The following is a 23555-nucleotide window of genomic DNA, read 5'->3' as shown; positions in this document are numbered from 1 at the left end:
TACTCTGATTGGTCGGAAGTATCTAAGTGCGGTCTGATTGGTCGAACGTTTTTCTACTCATCTCTGATTGGCCGAAACAAGGGAAGAATGTTGGGGCCACTCGCATGCATCAGATGTAGCCTTTAGATCTAAATCAGTTGCTTTTCTGCGTTCAACTAGAGCAGTCGTGAATAGGATGGATCTTACGCCACCACATAGTCCGATAGAGTTTATCAATCAAACCTACATGAAATCCAAATTCAGTATGTACAACCAACCTGATATGTACAGTTTATCCCCACCCTCACCTCCCATGGACCTGAGGGTGTCCAACACAACCCCTGTCCTACCGTACCTCTCCCCGGCCCTGCTCTTCAGGCATTGGTTGGACACTCCCCAGAACTTGAACAGTTTGTATCCTAGAACATCCAGACCCAAGAAAAGGTTTATCTGTAAGTTCTGTAACCGTGAATTTACTAAATCCTACAATCTCATGATCCATGAGAGAACTCACACCGACGAACGACCATTTCCCTGTGATATGTGCGGAAAGGCATTCCGACGACAAGATCATTTGAGAGATCACAAATATATTCACACCAAGAACAAACCGTTTCAGTGTTCAGATTGTGGTAAGGGGTTTAGTCAAGCCCGTAGCTTCTATGCGCATAAAATCATCAATTCTGCTAATATTGTTCTATCCTGTCCAATCTGTAACACACATTTTGATCAGAAGTCGACAGTTAAACCCCACATATTATCACATACAGACGTGAAGCCGAGACAACTAGCAGAGATTGCAGACAGACTTTGTGGGTCACGAGCACTAGCCTGCAGGGTTGAGAAGGAAAATGTCGCAAACAATCTAGAAAAATCCACGAAGAAAGAATTGACGCCGTTTAGTATCCTAGACATTCTTGCGTCATAAATGAGCGTCAAATTACAATATTTATCTTCTGCTGTGATATTTAATGTATTCTATCTTATCTTTAAATAAATATTTAATTCAATTAGTTTTTCTTATGTTTGAAGTCTCGTGTTCAAAGGGGAAAGAAGATAGAGCTAGGAGATAAAACTGAAAGAAAACATAATTCTATTGTAAACTCATTAAACTTTAGATTCAGGAATAAGAACTTTGTATACAAAGCACAAAGGAAAAGGTTATAGTTAAATTGGTGTTGGTATGACCGTATGACTGGATGAATGGATTTAGGAAAACTGCTAGATTAAAAAAATGTTAGATTTGTAATACTTAAGAATAAAAGAAAACTAGGAAAAAGGAAAATTATGACGAATTCGAATTTTTTTTGTTTCGTTTTCAAGGATGCATAGACTTTTCACAGGAATATAGCTTTACTTAGTATCAGAAAGATAAAACAACGGGATATTTTATAGCGAGAGAGAGATAAAGACTAATAGTCTAATGTAACAAAAAGACGGATTAGGGATTGGGTACTATGTAAATACATTGGGGTTGGAGTAAATAGAAGGATTGGTTTGGAAATTATAAGAAGGATTGGTTTGGCAGTTAAATAACTATATGGATTGGTTTGGAAGAAAAGAGAAGGATTGGTTTGCTAGTAAAGTGACTATAAGGATTGATTTGCCAGTAAAATAACTGTAAGGATTGGTTTGCCAGTAAAGTATCTAAAAGGATTGGTTTGCCAGTAAAGTAACTATAAGGATTGGTTTGGAAGAAAAGAGAAAAATTGGTTTCCTGAGCTAAGAGTTTAAGTAAAGTAAAGACTAGGACTGGTTTGGGAGTAAAGGGTAGGATTGTTTTTGGAATAAAGAAGGATTAGTTTCGGAGCAAAGAGAAGGTTTAGGATGAAAGTAAACACTAAGGTTGGTTTTAAATCAAAGAGAAGGATTGGGATTGGTTACGAAGCAAAGAGAAGGATTGGGATTGGTTTCGAAGTAAAGAGAAGGATTGGGTTGGAAGTAAAGAACAGACTAGGACTGGTTTGGAAGTAAAGAGAAGGATCGATTTAGGAATAAAGAAGGATTGGTTTCGGAGCAAAGAGAAGGATTGGGTTGGAAGTAGTAAAGACTAGGACTGGTTTAAGTAAAGAGAAGGATTGATTTGAAAATAAACAAGTATTGTTTTCGGAGCAAAGAGAATTATGGGGTTGAAAGTAAAGATAAGGACTAGGACTGGTTTAGGAGTAGATATTAAAGTTGATTTGGAATAAAAAAAGTAGGATTGGGTTGGGAGTAAATACTAAGGTTGATTTGGAATTAAAGAAAAAGATTGGGTTGGAAGTAAATAATAAGGTTAGTTTGGAATTAAAAAGAAGGATAGGGTTGGGAGTAAAGTAAAGACTAGGACTGGTTTGGAAGTAAAGAAATGGATTGATTAGAAATAACCAAGGATTGGTTTCGGAGCAAAGAGAAGGATTAGGTTGAAAGCTAAAAAAGGTTTTGCTTAAGAGAAGAGAGTAAGATTGGGTTGAAAGTAAATACTACTAGTGTTAGTTTGGAATTGGTTTGGGAGTAAAGAAACGGATTGGTTTAGGAGTAAATACTAAAGTTGGTTTGCAAGCAAAGAAAGGATTTGGTTGGTTTTAAGAAAATGCAATGGTTAATTTAGTAGAAAAGAGAAGGATTGTTTTAAGAGTAAAGAAAAGAATTGGTTTGGTTAAGACCAAGAGTAAGGTTCCTGAATCCTGATGCGCCCAGAGCAACACAGATTCCGACCTTTGACTTGTAAAGAATTCTCCAACCGTTTCCCGAGACTATGGTACAGAAGGATAGATGGATAGATGGATAGATAGATAAAAGAATAGATAGAAAGACTGAGATGTAAGGTGTAACCAAACAAAGATATTCTGCAGATAATTGAACTTGAGACATACATGTTTAATTGAAACAAAATAAAGACTCACGTTTAAATACTTGGTTTGGTTTGGAGACAGCATGCTAAACAAGATAGTAAAATTTATGCAACAATACTAGTACGACTTTGTAACCTCTTAGTTCCTCCAGTTTTAATTTGACCAACCAGTTGAGTTGAAGCTGAACATCTTTGATATTTCAAATACAACGAGACTTAGAGTTTGAGGGAAAAGCTCAGTTTCATTTTACTATCTTCGTAATTTTAAAGATATAATTGTGGAAATGTAGAAAACCAAGAATACTCTTCAAACGAAATGTAAATAAATGGGGTCTGTCCTTGGGGGGGGCAGGGGGGGGGTCCAAAAATCGTATACTAGGAATATACCAATAAATGAATATAATCGAACCCAGGGATTAACAAACCGAGATCATTTGCCATCATTAAACTAAGTCTATTTATTCTATAATACAAAATATATAAAGATATTACAGTAAGAAGTAAGTAAGTAAGTAATTATTTATTCATGAAATATAACAAAAACAAACAAAATTAAGTGTTACAGGAGAAAATATTCAAAAACCTCCAAAAATAATAATTATATATTATTATTATCATTTTTATCTTCAATCAGTTTCATTTATTTATTATTTATTACTAATTCATCACATAAATTCCATCTAAATATATTAGTATTTCAATATGATTTAATAGATATTAAACATGGAAGAAGACGACTTAGGTAACAAAGGAAATTAGTTTTTGCCACAAAATCAAATATTATGATGCCTAGATTTTTGCATCCTGATGGTGTACACCTGTGATATTTCAAAACTTAGACTATTTGATATAACAGAATTCCTAGTTTGAAATATCTAAAGTCTATAACATTAGGTTGCTCAGCAATAGGGAGTACAAAATTCGAGTTTGTGGCAAAGACTCCATTTCTTTTTAAAGGACTGGACCGATTTATTTCTTGACGGACGGCCGGATGGACTGTGAAAGATTTGCTCCATATGCACAAAAAGTTCTTGTTTCATGGATTCGATTAATATGACGGAATAAGAAAAGTTTAAGAACTGGCAAACATCCAACTTCTGTCCAACACTACTCAGAGAAATCTAGACAAGCGCATAAACTTGCCCAGTTTAGTTTTTAGGCCGGTTGGATTAGTCTAGTTGATCACTTGTTGTAAAGAAATCTCTATGGTTCCCTGGATAGTTCTATTGTTATCTATGAATCCTCTCTATGGTTTACCTTGATAGTTCTATTGTTATCTATGAATCCTCCCTATGGTTTACCTTGATAGTTCTATTGTTATCTATGAATCCTATCTATGGTTATCTTGATACCTCTATTGTTATCTCGATGCATGGTTTCTGTAAAATTACTGTTTTTGATCTTTGCTCCCGGATTCGCCAAATCTTGCATATATGCTGTTTAATGTTTAATGAACCCGGATCCTGTAAATTCTACAACTTAAACTATTTGTAAACAATACACCCCCCCCCCCTTACATCTTGATCTTTGTTTCTTTTATTCTTCTTCCTTCTTCATCTTCTTCATCCTCTTCTTTTCTGTTAGTTTTCTCGCTCTGCAATGCCCGATTGACGATGGTACCCTTAAAAGCTTTGCCTGATCAAGTATAAAATTTGAGAACAATGTCTATAATTTTGAAAACTGATTATTTTCTGTTGTGGTTTCTCTTCAAAAGTGACTTACGCATTTCTACTTACAGGAAAACATATAGGAATTACCAGAACTAAACACTTTTAAACCTAGAAAAACGACAATATCTAACACACTAATAATCACATAAAGGTTTCAAGGGTACTGTTGAGTATCAATCATTGCCATCTTTACATGGAGAGTCCATTAAAATTAAGCTCACAGTCAATTTAACATCTTTTACCCTTTTTCGCATTTGCGACATGACTATACTTTACTCTAAACTGCAATTAGCTCGAACCTAATACAGAGAAGTATACAAGTCAGTTTTTATATTTTAATCTTTGTAAAATATAAACTGTATAATCTTCCTCTACCCTCTCTATACCAGGAGTAAGTGAAGAAAATTCGGTTAGTAAAGGATTTAACCTCTAAACCCTGGTAAAACATGACCCAATAATGCTTCCAGATTGTGTTAAGATGCAAACCTGGAGTGTTTATTAAACCTAGACCTCCCAGACCGGGAAGGGGGGTATAGGAGTAGTACTGTAAACCTGAAGTTTTTATTAAACCTAGACCTCCCAGACAGGGAGGGAGGTATAGGAGTAGTACTGTAAACCTGAAGTTGTAAACCTCAGGAGTAAAGTAGTTCAGATATATACCTTGTAAACTTTATATTGGTCCTTTCAAGCCTACCAGGGGCAACAGAATTGATTCAATAAAAGGGGGGAGAGGGGTTTGGGAGGTTTGAGGTCGGCCGGAAGGGTGAATTTTTGATGAATACAAAAAACTGGAATCAAAAGAAATTCTTTAAAAAATCAAAATTTGTTTTTTACCCTCTTGATATATTTGCCCCTTGTGAGCAATAGATCTAAAACGTTGAGTAATTCACCGAGGCATCTAAATACCAATTGGTCATTGGTTTAAAACCAGTTTTACTCTGGTTTTTCTGCCTCCTAAACAGATTCAACAGATTAGACGTATATTCAAACAGACCTGGAGACTTGAAACTGCATGGAGACGAAGTGGTTGGATCCCAACATAGGTTTCTAAGAGAATAAGACCTATTTAGGACTTTGAAGCTTAAAGATTAAACATAGATGCAGGAACTATATTTCATAATTAAAAGGTTGTACTTGTCTGCAAACTACATCAAAGTGTCATTTTTGGTTTATTTAACTTCGAAGATTTAAAATGTACTTCTAAAAGATTGCTTTTTTTCTGATTTATTTCTCTGAACTTACTTAAAGCCAACTCCCGTAAATTGGTTTATTCATCCATAAACTGATACCCGTTTTGTCATTTGCCTAATCCCAGTTCCTGACTTCTTAGTTCTACTACCCTCCCCCCCATTATATTTCTCTTGTAAGTCCTAGCCGCACTGTCGAACCAGCTTGTCTTTGACGCGGTGCTCGGCCCCTTGTCTGTTCTGACCGCGTCGCTTGGCCCAAAATTTATTGTCAATCCAGCCTAACCTATGGTATCATAGGTATACATTATTTAATTTTGGAAGGCCTTTTTTTGTTATCAAGAAGTAAAAAGAAAAAATATTGATTATGAATGTGTAAGTAGCTTATTAAAGAAACTGTAAGCTTAATTTCAAGTACCCTTAAAAGGTTTGTCTGATCAAGTGCACATACTAAATAGATATCAACGTTTATAATTTTGAAAACTAATTATTTTCAATTGGGGTTTCTCACAAAAGTGACTTGCGTATTTAAAGCAGGGAATCATATAGAAATTTTCAGAACTAAGCACTTTTCAGGCTAGTGGGTTCCTTGATATTACGCTTACAGTCCCTTTTAAGTTCCATGTCCTACTGTCTAGTGCCTACCTATATCTGTGGGGTGGGTCTAGAACCTCATAAATTCCTTTTTTCTCACTAATTTGTCCTTCAGGGTTATACTTTATACTTTATAGTATACGCAGGAACATTTTTCTCTTTATGGGTTTACAGTGCTCTACACTGTCCAGTTAAACTGGGGATTAAACCCCAGCTAGGCTTATCCAACAAACACTTTTTTCGATTAGAAAATTTTTACTAATTTGATTAGATTTCGTTTTGAGAAATATTACATTTCTTAAATTTTTAATTCGTCGAAAATTATTTTCTGTAAAACCCTAATCTTAACTTCACTCTAAAATGAATAGGTAGTCCTATAAAAGGACCTCCCGAATTTTATCATTTTTGTTAAAATGCACAAAAGTTTTTTATTGCGACAATGATGTGCAATTACACTCACCTTACAAAACAAAAGATTAGAACTAGAACTCCATGTTGCCAACCTTGAAATATTTAGAAACACTGTCTATCCATACCTTAGAATTCATATTTGATTAGTCTGCATCTGATACTGATGAAATAAAAAAAAGTTATATAAAAGTAAACAGGTGTGCAGGATAAGTACCTGTAAGGAACTGATTGAGGCGAGTAATCAGTTACTGTAAAAACGTAATGCTTAAAATTACCTAATTTACCATTTTTTTGGGTGGCCCCAAATTTAAGTGGAAGCAGAACACTAATTATAAAAGTACAATATGAATTAATATAGATTTTTCTAATAATTATGAAGAATGAAGTCTGCAAAATTGAAATTTATGAAACCAAATCTTCTGTCTTTGCACATTTACAGAAAACAAGAAAAGGAACTGAGTTCTTAACTTCTTGCCACAAATTATGATATTCAAATCCATATATCTTTGTATCCTGATGGTGTAAACCTTTGATGTTTCAAACTTTTTCATCTTACTAAATTCATAGTTTGAAAAAGTAAAGTTCACCGACATCGGATTTCTAAGATGTAGTGATTAGAAAATCAGAGTTTGTTGCAAGAACTCAGTTCCTTTGACAATTTTCTGGGTCAGGTTAGATTTGGACAATGTCAGGGCCTAGCTTAGCTAACAAATTATCTAAATCATAGACTACAAATTAGGAAGATGCTGCAAAGTGCAATCAAGATCATTTCTGGAAACAACATTTTCTAGATGATAAAAAAACGGACTAAATGTAAAAAAATACATAGACATTAGATATTTATATGTCGAGACTCGAGAACTTTGAAAGGTCAAAATAATCATCTCATAAATTTGTCCATCTCCACCTATTCTGTTTTTCTGGCATATTTTTAGTCCATGACCCTTCGTAGAAAAGGTAGGTACGGGGGGGATAGTTGGGTATATACTTAATGTTAGCTCTGCGTAACGCGTCAGCAGCTCAGTAACCGTTTTTCTCACACCAACCTCAGGTTTATAATGTACCATCATCAGTTTCAGGGTTTATATACTTTCCCTCCGTTCCATATTTTTAAGTACTCCAATCCTTTCATTTTATTTTAAAGATTTATTTAGTCTTTCAAATTGCGCATTTCACATTCTGCAATTTGCTAATCCAATTTCCGGCATTTTCTCAGTTTTGCCAAGTTCCCGGCCCATTTCCAGTCCTCACATCTTTGGACACATTTTCCATCGCCTTCATTTTCTTTTTGGGTATTTCAAACACTTCTTTTTGCACAATTCTTTTACTTTTTCTTTCACCCAGAGTCTTTCAATTCTTTTCCATTCTTTACCATCCTTTTCCATCCTTTTCCATCCTTTTCCATCCTTTTCCATCCTTTCCTTTTCCATCCCTTTCCATCCTTTTCCATCCTTTTCCATCCTTGTCCATCCTTTTTCATCCTTTTCAATCCTTTTCCATCATTTTCTATCCACTTCCATCCTTTTCCATCCTTTTCCATCATTTTCCATCCTTTTCCATCCATTTCCATCCTTTTCCATCCTTTACCATCCTTTTCCATCCTTTTGCATCCTTTCCATCTAGTTCACTGTGATCTTGCCAGTGTACAACTGTTGCATAAAACGTGCTGGGTCGACTCTACACTGGATAGTACTACTGAATGCATATACACTATACAGTATGTGTTGTACAGGCACGGATCATGCAACTTTTAGACTTGGGTGTTTTCCATTCTTTTCCATTAACATTTATTTGATGTTAGGTGCTTTCTTAAAGAATTTTTCTCATATGAAAACTTCCCAAATGTGCAATTTTCCAAATGGCAACTTCCCAAGTCTGTCCTAGCTTTAGCGCTCGGCCCTCAGCCTGTTCTAGCCGCAGAGCTCGGCCCCTTAGCCCATCATAGCCGCAGAGCTTGGCACCCCATTGCAGCCTGCAGCGCATTAGAGAGCCTAACCTAACTTTTAGGAAGTTGCTGATTGGGAAATTAAACATTTGGTAAGTTCCCACTTGGGACAATGCCTTTGGAAAAGTGCCTAACACCATTTTTATACCTTTTCATTTTACTTTATTTCCAATCACGATACTTATCGTGCAATGTCAACTAAATACTTTTTTCAAAATGCATAATTTTTAGTATTTCTACACGATAAAAAATGTTTTGAAACCTTGAAACCAAAAAATGTCTAGCTAATTAACCTAAAGGTAAAAAAACTGCAGGTTTTGATAAAATGTTTGGATAATCATACACCTATAAATGTATAGTTATTTAACCCCCCGAGGTAGCATCAGTAACATCTATAAACTGTCTTGAATTCCTTTTCTTCAAGTTAATATTTATATAATTGCAACCTCAGATCAATATATCCAAACATTATGGATCAGAGAACCAATAAAAAAAATTCTCTTACATTATCCTTAATTGCAATTTTGTATTTTTGCTAAGTGACCTTAAAAAATATCATTTCTTTAATTTAATTATAGATTTTGTATTTTTTCCGTAGTCTCCCTGAAACTACTAGTTTTCTTGGGTTCAGAACACAACATTATGATTTCTTGCATTCCATCCTAAACGATACCACGCCATAGTTCAAATCTGGGCGGGGTAGGGGAAAGGGTCAGGGGGGGTGCTTAACATTAGAGAAGAAAATATGAAAAGTTGGATCCTAAAATTGGATTCTAAATTGCGTAAGGGGGGTACAAAGTATGGTACATCGTACAGTTTTCTAAAGTTCAAAGATGCCGTCGACGATCATGGCAGGGTCAAAAATGATTGAAAGATTGATGCATAGAAAGTTACTATTCCAGAAGCAAAAAATATAAAGAAGACAATTAATAGTAAAAGACTCAATTATTCAGAAAGAAAATTTAAAATAAACATTTAAAATACTTAATAATTGATAAGGACATTTTAGGATTCTTAAAGGGACTGACAACGTAATTTCAAGGGACCCACCAATGAAAGAAGGCATGTCCGATTCACAACGGTTCTTTTTTCATCTTAGTAAAAATTACGAAGATATCCTTGAATTTCTACCGAAAAATTGATTATTTTGGTTTCTCTTTGAAAGTGAAAGGGATTTATGAAGCAGCGACACTTTTTAACAATTTTCCAACTAAAGATATCTTACTCAAATATGATCTTATAAAGGTTTAAAAGATACTGGTGTGATTCAAGCATGCAATTCTTAAATTGGGCTCACTTGTGTCGCTTGTGTCACTTGTGTCACTTGTGTCACTTGTGTCGCTTGTGTCACTTGTGTCACTTGTGAAAACGTCGATAACCCCTTTAAGAATAAAGAAGAATAACAGCTGTATTTTAGAACTGAATATTAATTTCATCGAAGAAACTAATTTAAAAAGATAATTATTAGAGCTGATATCGTGGTCGTTGGGGAAGGGGGGGCTGACAGGAATGGTAATGAGATGGGGTGGGGGCGCAATGTGGGGGGGGGTAGACCTGTAATTGTTTCATTACAAGGGGTATGACTGGTCAGTGGTAAACTATGCCGAGGAATGGTATTCTGAATATTCCTTGGTTTAATACACCACAATTACACAACAGTATCTTACACTGTAATTACACACAACACATGCTTATACTACAAGAATTTATAATCAATCATTTAGCAAATATTTTAGTTCTGCTAGAATTTATGATTTTCCATAGATAAACTTGTGAAATAGAACAACCACTTCCCATAACTTAAATGTGGAGAAAATTATTGTGTGCGTAAAAATAAGATAAAAAATTTGTACGCATTGTTTCTGATTAAAGTATTTTTAAATTTCACAAATATTCAAGAATTTACTAAATATCCGGGGTAAAAGGGACTTTCAGCGTAATTTCAAGTGACCCTTCATGTAATAATGGTAATGCCCAGTTCAGAACAGTACAATTGCAACCATTATCTGATATTGGGAAAGTAATTGTCATTTTTCTAAAGGAAGTGTTTAATTCTGACAATTCCCATATTATACCGAATTCTGACTATTTGATTTTAAGGGTACCGTTGTAAATCGGGCATTGACATCTTAGCATGGAGGGTCACTTGAATTAACGCTCACAGTCCCCTTATAGAAAACATTTTTTTATCGTGGATAGTCTAGGTTAATTTTGTTTTGGTAGAATAGAAGAATGAGTTCTGAGAACGTAAAAACGTCATGTTAATAGAATGATAGAACACTTTCTTTTTAATTATTGAATCATAGAATTCTAGGGAAATGTTTACAATAAACATTATGTTTAGGTTGCAATTTTCTTAAAACTATAAACAAAGGATTTGCAGGGATATTTATTTTATCAAATTTCTCCCTCACAGGGGAGGAGACATGGTTTTGGTAGATTTTGGGGGGAAATGAAATATTGGACAAAATCTGATAGGTTTCTTCCGTTCTTTTGGACTTATTACCCAAAAGAAATATTTGTTTTACTAACTCTTTTTCCGCGCTATAACATAACTAATGTACAAAAAGTGCTTAAAAAATATAATTTTTTAAAGTAGAATATAAGTGAGGGGGAGGGGGGGGGGAGATTTCTAAATAAAAAAATCTTGTATGATATATATATATATATTAATATCTTTTTTTTTACTTGTAGTTTTTTATTTGTAATTTTTTAGACAGATTTTATAATGTTGCTATAGTGATGAAAGGGTGTTTGTGATTAATAAGTGTTTCTGAATATTTGTGATAAATAAATGTTTGAATATTTGTGATTAATAAGTGTTGTGAATACTTGTGATTATTGAGTGTTTGTGAATATTTGAGATTAATGAGTGTTTGTGTATGTTTGTTCGAGTGTTTGTGATTGGTAAGCACAAAATTTGTTTGATGAGTGATTATTTGTTTTTCTGTTTGATCTAGTAGGCCAGTCAAAGGAAACGAAAGGAAGCTGGGAAAAAAGTAATTATACTAAAAAAAGTTGATTTGTAAAAAATTAATTCGATAAATTTGAGTAAATTTAGGTTTTATTTTTAAGGAGATTTTTGTTATACATTTTGAAGTTCTCCTATTTATCATGGCTGCCGATAGATTGATCAAATATTTGTATTTTTCTTTTCAACAATTTTATATCTATTTTACTCAAGTCAAAGCTTTAATCTATTTTTTTAAGTTCTTATCTTTCTTTGAAGAACCTTTATATGTCAGAAGATTAATGATTAAGTAAGAAGGAAAGCCAGTACTAAAGTACTAAAGGAAAATATAGAAATAATCAACTTTTTATTTTTTTCTCTCGTTTTTTTCTGAAGTCAATCTTTAAGTCATTCCGAGATGTTTGTTATCGATGAAAGATCTGGTTTAGGCTGGGAATAAATACAAAACTATGTTTAGGTTTAAGAGTTGGTAAATGTGTGTGAAAATATATATTTTCAATGAAAAATCGTTTATTTAAAACAGATCCTTCTAAGATAGATTATGGCGGGGAAAGAAAGCCTAGAAAGCTTTTAATGAATTCAGTATGGAACATTATATCTAGGTTCTCATGGACCTAACCAACCTTTTCTCAAAGGGTATTTTTATACCTATAATTATATATTTAATCAGTGCAATATATTTGTTCCCTTAAAATTTAAATGTTTTATAAAAAGATTTAAAAATATTTTTGGGATAAAAATATAAAATTGGAATAAAATTTTTTTAAAGTAATATTTTCCCTGATTTAATAAAATATAAGGGTTGGGTGGAAATAAGCCCGGTAGCGGGGGAATAATTTTATTTAATTTTCTATAATTACCCGGTATTAATGGCAGCTATAGTGGGTTAAGCATCAAGGCAACATATAAAGTATCGACAGCTGTGTTATTATATTGGCTTGAGAAATAGTAGGGAGGAGGGAGAAGAAAGAAGAGGAGGAACAGTGGTGGTCTAATAATATTGGTAAAATTTGTAAAAAAAAGTTTTTTAACAGTTACAAAATAAAAAATCTATAAATCAAGCCCGAATTAAATTTTAAATATTTTCTTGAAAGAAAGATGAAAAAAACAATAAGATTGAAACAAACAGACTAACTATCTGAAGATAAAAAACAGACCAGGAAACTAAAAAAAAACTGAGCAGGAAAATGAAAAAACAGAGCAGGAAACTAAAAAACAGAGCAGGAAACTAAAAACAGAGCATGAAAATACAAGACAGAGCAGGAAAATTAAAAACAGAGCAGGAAAATAAAAAAAACAGAGCAGGAAACTAAAAAAACAGAGCAGGAAACTAAAAAAACAGAGCAGGAAAATAAAAAACAGAGCAGGAAAATAAAAAAAACAGAGCAGGAAAATAAAAAAAACAGAGCAGGAAAATAAAAAGCAGAGCAGGAAAATAAAAAAACAGAGCAGGAAAATAAAATAAAGAGCAGGAAAATGAATAAACAGAGCAGGAAAATCAAACAGATCAGGAAAATAAAAAACAGAGCAGGAAAATAAAAAACAGGTCAGGAAAATAAAAAAACAAAGCAGGAAAATAAAAACAGGACAGGAAAATAAAAAAAGAGAGGAGGCAAATCACAAACAGAGCAGGCAAATCACAAACAGAGCAGGCAAATCAAAAACAGAGCAGGCAAATCAAAAACAAAACAGAAGAAAAGAAAAAGTAAAAAATAAAAAAAGAGCAGGCAAATAAAAAAAAGGAAAATGCAAAAAAAGACCAACAGACAAACGGAAAAACCAAGAACAAGACAAATCAATACACATGCTAACATCTTACCGACACGTTGCTAACTAAGTAGAAGATGAAAAACATTCTAGAAACTGAAAAATTAAGGAACAAACAATAAAAAGAAAAGAGACCAGCAAGAACAAATTCCAAACTTCAAGAAAAATATGATAACATTTTTTTTAATTAGAAAGCAAAATTTGAAAATCCCGATTACAGTTTCAAGCAAGGTTAGTTGTAGAAATCAAATTATCACATATGGCCTGGGGTCAAGATAACTTTATATTGTGATGTATTAAATCCCATATTACTTGATTCACCCTGTACTGTAGCGAATAATACTATCTAGGTTGATTTGTTTAATGAATGTATATTGTACAGGGTATTTGTCAAGCAATATAAACAGTCATCATAGCAAACAGATTTACAGGAACTAGATAGATGAATAGAAAGATAGATTTAATGGAAGATAGTTAAATATGTAGATATATTTACAGGAACTTGATAAATAGATGGAAAGATTTACTGGAAGATAGTTAGATAGGTAGATAGATTTACAGGAACTCGATAGATATATGGATAGAGTTACATGGAACTAGAGTAGAATTTGATAGATATGTAGATAGATGAATATATAGATTTACAGAAACTTGATAGACAGATAGATAAATTTACAGGTTTTGTAGGAATTTGCTAGATAGATAGATATATATAGATTTACAGGTAAATAGATAGATAGATAGATAGAAGAATATATAGATTTACAGGTAAATAGATAGATAGATAGATAGAAGAATATATAGATTTACAGGAACTTGACAGTCAGATAGATAAGTTTACAGGAATTAGTTAGATAGATAAAGGAACTAGATAGATAGCTAGATAGATATTAAGTTGGGTTGGGTTTATATATAACAGTCAGTAGGGGAGACAGATTAGGTTGGGTTGGGTTTATATATAACAGTAGAGGGGACAGATTCGGTTGGGTTGGATTTATATATAACAGTAGAGGGGACAGATTAGGTTGGGTTGGGTTTATATATAACAGTAGAGGGGACAGATTCGGTTGGGTTGGATTTATATATAACAGTAGAGGGGACAGATTCGGTTAGGTTGGGTTTATATATATAACAGTAGAGGGGACAGATTAGGTTGGGTTGGGTTTATATATATCAGTAGAGGGGACAGATTCGGTTGGGTTGGGTTTTTATATAACAGTAGAGGGGTTAGATTAGGTTAGGTTGGGTTTATATATAACAGTATAACAGTAGAGGGGACAGATTAGGTTGGGTTGGGTTTATATATATCAGTAGAGGGGACAGATTCGGTTGGGTTGGGTTTTTATATAACAGTAGAGGGGTTAGATTAGGTTAGGTTGGGTTTATATATAACAGTGGAGGAGGCAAATTAGGTTAGGTTGGGTTTAAATATATAACAGTAGAGGGGACAGATTCGGTTGGGTTGGGTTTAAATATAAAGCAGTAGAGGGGACAGATTAGGTTGGGTTGGGTTTATATATAAAACAGTAGAGGGGACAGATTAGGTTGGTTTGGGTTTATATATATAACAGTAGAGGGGACAGATTAGGTTGGTTTGGGTTTATATATATAACAGTAGAGGAGACAGATTAGGTTAGGTTGGGTTTATATATATATAACAGTAGAGGGGAGAGATTAGGTTGGGTTGGGTTTATAAATTACAGTAGAGGGGACAGATGGGTTGGGTTTATATATATAACAGTAGAGGGGACAGATTAGGTTGGGTTGGGTTTATATATAACAGTAGAGGGGACAGATTAGGTTGGGTTGGGTTTATATATAACAGTAGAGGGGACAGATTAGGTTGGGTTGGGTTTATATATTACAATAGAGGGGACAGATTAGGTTGGGTTGGGTTTATATATATAACAGTAGAGGGGACAGATTAGGTTGGGTTGGGTTTAAGTTTAGGTTTAAAAGTAGTCAAGACAGTTTACACAAGGGGTATCATTACACTCTTTACTGAAGAGTTAAACATATACTCTTCTTTATAGGCAGGTAGATGGATAGATGAATAGATGGATAGATGGAAGGATGGATAGATAGATGGATAGATAGATAGATGGATAGATGAATAGATGGATATATGGATAGATGAATAGATGGATAGATGGAAGGATGGATAGATGGATGGATAGATAGATAGATAGATAGATAGATGAAAGGATGGATAGATGGATAGATGGATAGATAGATTAATGAATATTGAAGGTACGCGAACTTAAAGACGTTTGAGCTGGGATTAAAAAAACCTTTTCAAACATTGATCAGTCATTCAAAATCAATTCAACTCAATGCTCCTTCTTTCATAAAGAGTTCTGAGGAAAACAGTTTAAAAGTCAATAAAGAATTTATAGACGCTTAAATTTCCTCTTTTAAGTTTTTCTTTTGAAATACTTCAATCCTATAAGATAAGATAAAATATTTTTTTTCATATCAACTTATTTTTAATTAAAAGAACTGAGTTTTCGCCACAAACTCTGGTTTTTTAATCCCTCTATCTTTGCAGCTTGATGTCGTAGACCTTTGATATTTTAAACTATAAAATAGTTGTGATATCAAAGGTTTGCACCATCAGATTAAAAAGAATAGGGTTGAGAAAAATTTAGGTTGTGGCAAGAGTTCCTTTATAATATTATTCTATTGACATTTTAAAATATTAAAATAATAAAAGAAATGTTGATTAAGTCTATTTAGGTTGTGGCAAGAGTTCCTTTATAATATTATTCTATTGAGATTTTAAAATATTAAAATAATAAAAGATATGTTGATCAAGTCTATTGATTTCTATAACACGTGCATCATCAATAAATACTACGCACTTAACTGCAGTTTTTGGTCTTACCAAAGAATTTTTCAACTTTTTTTAAAGAATTCTTGGAAGGTTTAATGTAAAATATCTCTCAGTTTTTTTTTGAGAATTCTTGTTAAGTTTTCTGATGGATCTACGGCTATTTTTTATTCATAACTAGCTTGGGAAGCCAGCTTAAATCTACTACTTTATAAATATAGATAAATACTTTTCATGTATAATTTAAAAAAAACATTCTTAGTTGGTTTGATGGAACTAAGATAAGTCGATTTTTGTTGTAGCATTTTCCTTTATTGTTTTATTGTTGCGTTTACAGTAGTGGTTTAAGATAAACAACTAAAATCGTCTGTGAAAATGCGTAAAGTTCAAAATGTTGTTATTTTCAATTTGAAACCGTGAAATACATGAGATAATGACAGGTTTAATGTTTTCAAAGAGATGATAACCTTTGAGCTGTTTTCCTTTGAAAAGAAGAAATAAAAGAACTGTTGTGTAGGAAAGTGTGTGATGTTAAATAAAATGAAAATGTGATATAATTTCTAAATCAAATAGGTCGCGGAAAAAGAGTTAAAGATGTAATCAAGGCCGGGACAAGAAACTAATTTTGATCTGACCGAACTTGTGTTCCCACATTCTGACTGCTGCGCTGTGATTGGCTGTTTATATTGGTGCTCTGCTCTCATTGGTCGGATGAGCGGAGAGTTGTGACTAGGGAGGTTTACTGGTCAATCCTATCCTTCAGTAGTTTCAGTAGACCTTTGGTCAGCAAACAGATCAGTCATGTACATTCAAGCTCCAATATACTCTCTACCCCCCTCCCCTCCACACTCCCCCTCCTCTCCTCCTACCTCCCCCTCCGGCTTCTCCCCCTACTCCTTCAGCTCTCCCTATTCCCCCACCTCCCTGTCCTCCTACCTCCTGTTGAACTCCATGATGAACACCAGCACTAAGATGACCGGAAAACCTAAGAAAAGGTTTATCTGTAAGTTCTGTAACCGTGAGTTTACTAAATCCTACAATCTTCTGATCCATGAGAGAACTCACACTGATGAAAGACCGTATCCTTGTGATGTTTGTGGTAAAGCGTTCAGAAGACAAGATCATCTGAGAGATCACATGTATACACATACTAAAGAGAAACCACACAGCTGCCATGATTGTGGAAAAGGATTCAGCCAAGCTAGAAGTTTATATATTCATAACATTACAGAGAGAAAAATGAATATTATTTCATGTCCAATCTGTAATTTATCATTTAATCAAAGATCAAACTTGAGAAATCATCTTCAAACCCACACTGAACTAAAACCTAAAGAACTAGCTCTTATTGCTCTGAGATTGAAGAATGATGGATCTGTGTGTATGACGCGGTCTACAATTAGTATCCAAGTATACCCAGATACTAAACCAATTAAACAAGAACTCATAGAGACAGATTATAAAGTTTCAAGATTTACAAGATTTGGTATTGATGATATTCTTGCAAAATAAATTATCAAATGATACATAATTTTCTACTCTTTCTGTGATAGTATTGTATAGATAAATAAATTGTTATAAAAATATGTTGTTTTTTATTTATAGTTAATGAGGCCTACTTAAACTAAAATAGTTATGAATCATAGAAAGTGTAAATTTAAACAAAAAAGGCTGACAAAAATAATTGAAGTTAACAAGAATAAATAGCCTAAAAAGATTTGGAAAAAATTTTCAACTTCTTGGTTGTTATCATTCTGAAGATATGACAGGTTTGGGTTGAAATAGAAATTGACAAGTAATTCGTCACTTCTATTCAACCCTTTTATTCAGTATCTATTCAACCTTACTTTAACTTACAGAAGTGTTTTGTGATTCTTTATTTTTAACTTTATTGGTTACCTAGTTAATGGGTTCTCTAGTTCTTGTTTTTAAAGTTCTCTAGGTTACACCTTCTTTAATTATCAAAGTTCAAGTTCTCCCAAGTTTTAAACTTTTCTGATTTTCCAGATCTCTAGCTTTCTCCAGTGATCTAGTTTTCTAGCTCTTTAGTTCTCCTGTTCTTTAGTTCTTTAGTTCTCCTGTTCTCAAGCTCTTAAGTTCTCTAGTTCTCTAGTTCTTTGGTTATCTTGTTCTCTATTTCTCTAGTTATCTAGTTCTCTAGTTCTCCGGTTCTCCAGTTCTCCAGTTCTCTAGTTCTCTAATTCTCTTGTTTTCTAGTTCTCCAGTTCTCTAGTTTTTAGTTCTCTAGTTATCTAGTTCTCCATTTCTCTAGTTCTCTAGTTCTCTAGTTCTCTAATTCTCCAGTTATCTAGTTATCTAGTTATCTTGTTCTCTAGTTCTCTAGTTCTCTATTTCTTTAGTTCTCTAGTTCTCTAGTTCTCTATTTCTCTAGTTCTCTATTTCTCTAGTTCTCTAGTTCTCTAGTTCAATAGTTATCTAGTTATTTAATTCTCTAGTTCTCCAGTTCTCCAGTTCTCTAGTTCTCTAGTTTTCTAGTTCTCTAGTTCTCTGGTTATCTAGTTCTCTTGTTCTGTAAATCTCAATTTTTCATCTATCTAGCCCGCCCATTCTCCTGCTTTCTAGTTCTTCAGTTCTTCAGTTCTTTATTCTCTGATCCTGGTTGTCTATTAAGTCCCTTTGTCCGTGTTCTGTGGTTGGGGCAGACTTCTATTGTACAATAGTGTAGAGGACCTAGATATTGTCGGAACCTGAACCTAAACCTTGTCGGAACGTCTCTCTATTCTAAGAAAGTATTCTGTGAATATCTGTGTCGGTGTGGTCCTTCCCTAGTTTATTGTCATCTAAATACTTGATACTGATTATACTTCCTTTATATAATTCCTTTAACTTCAACCCTCGCCTGAAGGCTATGAAAATAACTTTTAATTTTAGCATTCAATCTTAAAGACGTGGATAGAAATATTGTGTATTTTTATGCATGAATTTTACCATAGTAATCTTGGTAGTAATAAATATTTCAGGAATCTACTAAAGTGCCAGTTGAAAAAGGACTAGATATCTGTTTAACGATCATCAAGATTTCTGAAACAAGGACTAGTAATTATTAAGAATTTAGATCTAATTCAACTTTCTTGAACAAGGACTATATGCTATCCAGATTTCTAGTACAAGGACTAGATTCTTTGATATTTCTAGTACAAGGACTAGATTCAATCCATATTTCTAGTACAAGGACTAGATGCTTTCCATATTTCTAGTACAAGGACTAGATTCTATCCATATTTCTAGTACATGGACTAGATAATATCCATATTTCTAATACAAGGACTAGATAATATCCATATTTCAAGTACGAGGACTAGATAATATCCATATTTCTAGTACGAGGACTAGATAATATCCATATTTCTAATACGAGGACTAGATAATATCCATATTTCTAGTACGAGGAGTAGCTATTATCCGGATTTCTTAAACAAATATACAAAGGAATTGAGTCTTTGCCACAAACTCTGATTTTCTAATCCCAATATCTTTGGAACCCAATGTCGTAAACCTTTGATATTTCAAACTTCTATTGTTTGATCTAACAAAAGTCATAGTTTGAAATGTCAAAGGTTTACGACGTTGTAATCCAAAGATACAGGGATTAGAAAATCAGAGTTTGTGGCAAAGACTCAATTTCTTTCTTTAATAATTATCCAGGTTTCTAAAACAACCGTACAAATCTAAGGAGCAAGGACTAGATATTATCTAGACTTAACTTTAATCTTGAAAATTGTTTATCCGTCAGCAAAGTTTCAGACCCCTGCAGTTTTTCATCAAATAGTCAAATTTTTGGTTTGGGTCAGTTACCCCCTGCCTGGCACACTCCAGGGGGGTGGGGCTACTTGTCCTTACATAGGGGGGTTGAGGCCCCCTGTAGGGGAGTGTATAGAAGGGGGAGGGGGAATAAAGCACACCGCCTGATGAGATTGTAGTTTCTGTATCAGTGGATCAAGATGGATTGGATAGAAACCATGCTGAGAATCATCACCAAGCATCAAGCCAACCTGAATTCAGGCAGTAGGCTTAAATCAGGCAGTATACACTAAATTAAACCAGATTACAAGCTTATCTCAAAGTTTTAGTTTTCATTCAATTACACAAATTACAAGAAAAATCATCGATGAAAGCTTTTTTGGAATGGCGACGAAATTATAAATTATCTAATTTCAGCTAAAGATGTCAAATTAAATATCGAATAACAATAAAGAATTAAAAATTATCAATTCAATAGTATCTAATGATGATGACAGCCAAGCGTTGAACAAATATCGATTACATTTCTGTGTTCGAAATTCGATTAAGCTTTTGATCGATCGCATTTCGGCGAAAGCCTAGTTTAAACATCTAAAATTGCTCATCCCAACCCAATCTGACTTGTAATTACTTAACTTGAAGAAAATAGGTGAGTTACAAGCTAAACTAACGCGAACAATATATATACTGGGTGTCCCAAAAAAAGCTATTTAAGGTACTGTGGCTCTCATTATGGTTCAATTTGTAAAATTTTGGACATTTTCGAAGTCTAGGAATTCATGACAAATGAAATCCTGCAGACAGACGAATAGATGAACAGGCAAAAATATAGACAAAGAAATAGACAGACACAGACAAAAATATGGACAGACAAAGAAATGGACACACAAAAAGATATACAGGAAAATAGATAGAAAGGCAAATACATAAACAGACAAGTATATAAATAGACAAATAGATAGACAGACAAATTTATAGACCGACAAATTTATAGACAGACAAATATATAGACAGAAAAATAGATAGACAGACTAAAAGATAGACAGGCAAAAAGATAGGTAAACAAAAAGATAAACAGACAAATAAATAGAAAGACAAATAGATAGACAGAAAAGTAGATAGACAGGCAAATAGATAAACAGACAAATATATGACTGACAAATAGATAAACAGACAAACAGATAGACGGACAAATAGATAAACAAAAATAGATAGACAGATAAATAGATCACTCTCTGCTAAAATTAACTGTTCATTTGGTCAGTGCACTGCAGATCCCTGCAGTACGCGACGAATTCTTCGTTTATGGTCAAATAAACAGAGAAAAAGATAGACAGCTAGGCCTAGCATGGCCTGAGAATAGATAGAGAGCTAGGCCTAGCATGGGCTGAGAATAGATAGACAGCTAAGCATAGCATGGCCTGAGAATAGATAGACAGCTAGGCCTAGCATGGGCTGAGAATAGATAGATAGCTAGGCCTAGCATGGCCTGAGAAATGATTGTTTTCATCTATGCCTAGAGTTTATAAAGCATCATTGCGTGTGAGATAAACTTCTTGAGATTTGATTATAACCTTCCTCTCTTCTCCTAACCCTTCCCATCCCTCCCACTCCATACCTACCCTCTTATACCCAGAGCTTATCAAATAAATAATATCAGAAAACTTTATAAATCATAACATACTTTCCTTTCACACAGTAAAAAGATAAGATTTTGTATTTAAAAAAGTTAAATTGTTTTTTTTGTTGTGTTCCATAGTTTTGTTGGGATATTACACACGGCAGTTAACCCTGAGGCAACCGAGCTGCCCAACCCCAGCCTCAGGGGGGTTAAATACATTCCAGGAGCTAGTTCTGAGGATTGGTAGACCTCAGGGTTAAACAATCAAATAGATAGATAGATAGATACATATAATAACTTCAAAAAAACTATTTGGAAAATTTGTTAAGAAGCTGTTTTGTTGGAACTTTCCCTGATTTCACGCAGTTTCCCATGTTGAGACGAAATAAAGTAATAAAATAGTGTAACTAAATCTATTTTGGCCAATTTGGACAATGATCTAAGTAAGATATAATCTAGGTATATAAATCTTGCACTTTTGAATGTTGATATCTTTCATATCTTAAATGCTAAATATACATTCGTTTCGTTTAATTTATGGACATGAATAATTTTGCATTTAATCACAGAAATCGTTTGGGTCGTTATCGTGAAGACACAAAACTGCTGTTTTTGAAATTGTTTTCTCTATGAATTTGCGATTTCTCGAACATTTTTAAGAACTTAGACCACAGACTAAGTTTTACAACTTTTAAAGAAATACTCCAATTTTAAACATTTATGAATTCAGTCTTTTTCGTGTCCAAAGGATCCTTAAATATCCCTGAATACAGATGTTGGCTGATTGGTCGTGTAGAGTACTTGTACACAATAGAACATGCTGTGGAGATATCGTATATTTTAGCTGAAAATCGATCTCTATAACTCTCTTATCTCTGACTTAGACGTTATTTTTGTGTTTAACAATTAAATTTTTTGCAACCTTGAATCTCATGAATCTCATGTAGAAGTGGAAAGTAAAGCGGGATTTTACATTACATTCTAGATAATTGAAATACTAGAAACGTATATGTAGTGTACGGTATACACCGAATACATTAAATCTGTGTGTGTGGGAACTAAAACCGTGAGGAGTTTAAGAATTCTTGGTTTAAATTGAAATTTTCTCCCGGGATTTATGAAGTAATTCTAAGGGTTTACCCGACTAACTAGCTTCTTTTAACCTACACATTATTATTTATTAACTGCGTCATGCGTACCCTTCTACTTATCCATCCTAGATAAACTGTACTCATCCGTACTTGATAAACTGTACTCATCCGTACTTAATAACTGTACACATCCGTACTTGATAAACTGTACTCATCCGTACTTGATAAACTGTACTCATCCGTACTTAATAACTTTACACATCCGTACTTGATAAACTGTACACATCCGTACTTGATAACTGTACGCATCCGTACTTGATAACTGTACGCATCCGTACTTGATAAACTGTACTCATTCATACTTGATAAACTATACTCATCCGTACTTGATAAACTGTACTCATCCGTACTTGATAAACTGTACTCATCCGTACTTGATAAACTGTACGCATCCGTACTTGATAAACTGTACTCATCCATATTTGATAAACTGTACTCATCTGAATCAAGAATCACCATTTCAGTGTTCATGTGAATCCGTGCTTTCTGCTAATATAATATACCTATAGTCTACTGTACCCATTCATACTTAACTGTACGTAACCTACTCTACCGTACTCAATCTTACGCCACGTTTGTGCCAATCTGTATCCTATGTATTTGGGCTAAACCTTTTTAAAATAAAAAAAAGCCGCTTAACCTATTAGTGAACAACCATGTAATCTGTAATTGACAATGTGATCTGTGATTGCTATTCTTATCAGTGATCAACTATTCTATCTGTGATCAACCATATGATCTGTAATCAACTATGCTATCTGTGATTAGTAATGTTATTTGTGATCAACCATATTTTCTGTGATCAACCATATTATCTGTGATCAACCATATTAT

The 23555-nt window shown here is 33.7% G+C and overlaps 3 protein-coding genes across 3 annotated transcripts; 2 read left to right on the top strand and 1 right to left on the bottom strand.

Annotated features, from left to right (window-relative positions):
• Nucleotides 1-151: 151 nt before the first annotated feature.
• Nucleotides 152-989, top strand: LOC111707182 (protein sister of odd and bowel). The gene has a single exon (XM_023480234.1). The coding sequence runs from the start codon at nt 176-178 to the stop codon at nt 905-907; it is 732 nt and encodes a 243-aa protein (XP_023336002.1). The 5' UTR covers nt 152-175; the 3' UTR covers nt 908-989.
• Nucleotides 990-16907: 15918 nt separating this feature from the next.
• Nucleotides 16908-17759, top strand: LOC111707183 (protein odd-skipped). Its single transcript, XM_023480235.1, has one exon. It carries the CDS (start codon nt 16989-16991, stop codon nt 17697-17699), a length of 711 nt encoding a protein of 236 aa, XP_023336003.1. The 5' UTR covers nt 16908-16988; the 3' UTR covers nt 17700-17759.
• A 5076-nt stretch (nt 17760-22835) lies between these two features.
• LOC111707171 (stress protein DDR48-like) lies at nt 22836-23180 on the bottom strand. The gene has a single exon (XM_023480224.1). The coding sequence runs from the start codon at nt 23178-23180 to the stop codon at nt 22836-22838; it is 345 nt and encodes a 114-aa protein (XP_023335992.1).
• Nucleotides 23181-23555: the final 375 nt, after the last annotated feature.

This window comes from Eurytemora carolleeae, unplaced genomic scaffold, assembly GCF_000591075.1.
Source record: "Eurytemora carolleeae unplaced genomic scaffold, Eaff_2.0 scaffold264, whole genome shotgun sequence".
Taxonomy (NCBI): domain Eukaryota; kingdom Metazoa; phylum Arthropoda; class Copepoda; order Calanoida; family Temoridae; genus Eurytemora; species Eurytemora carolleeae.
This window is presented reverse-complemented; position numbering and strand designations above follow the sequence as displayed.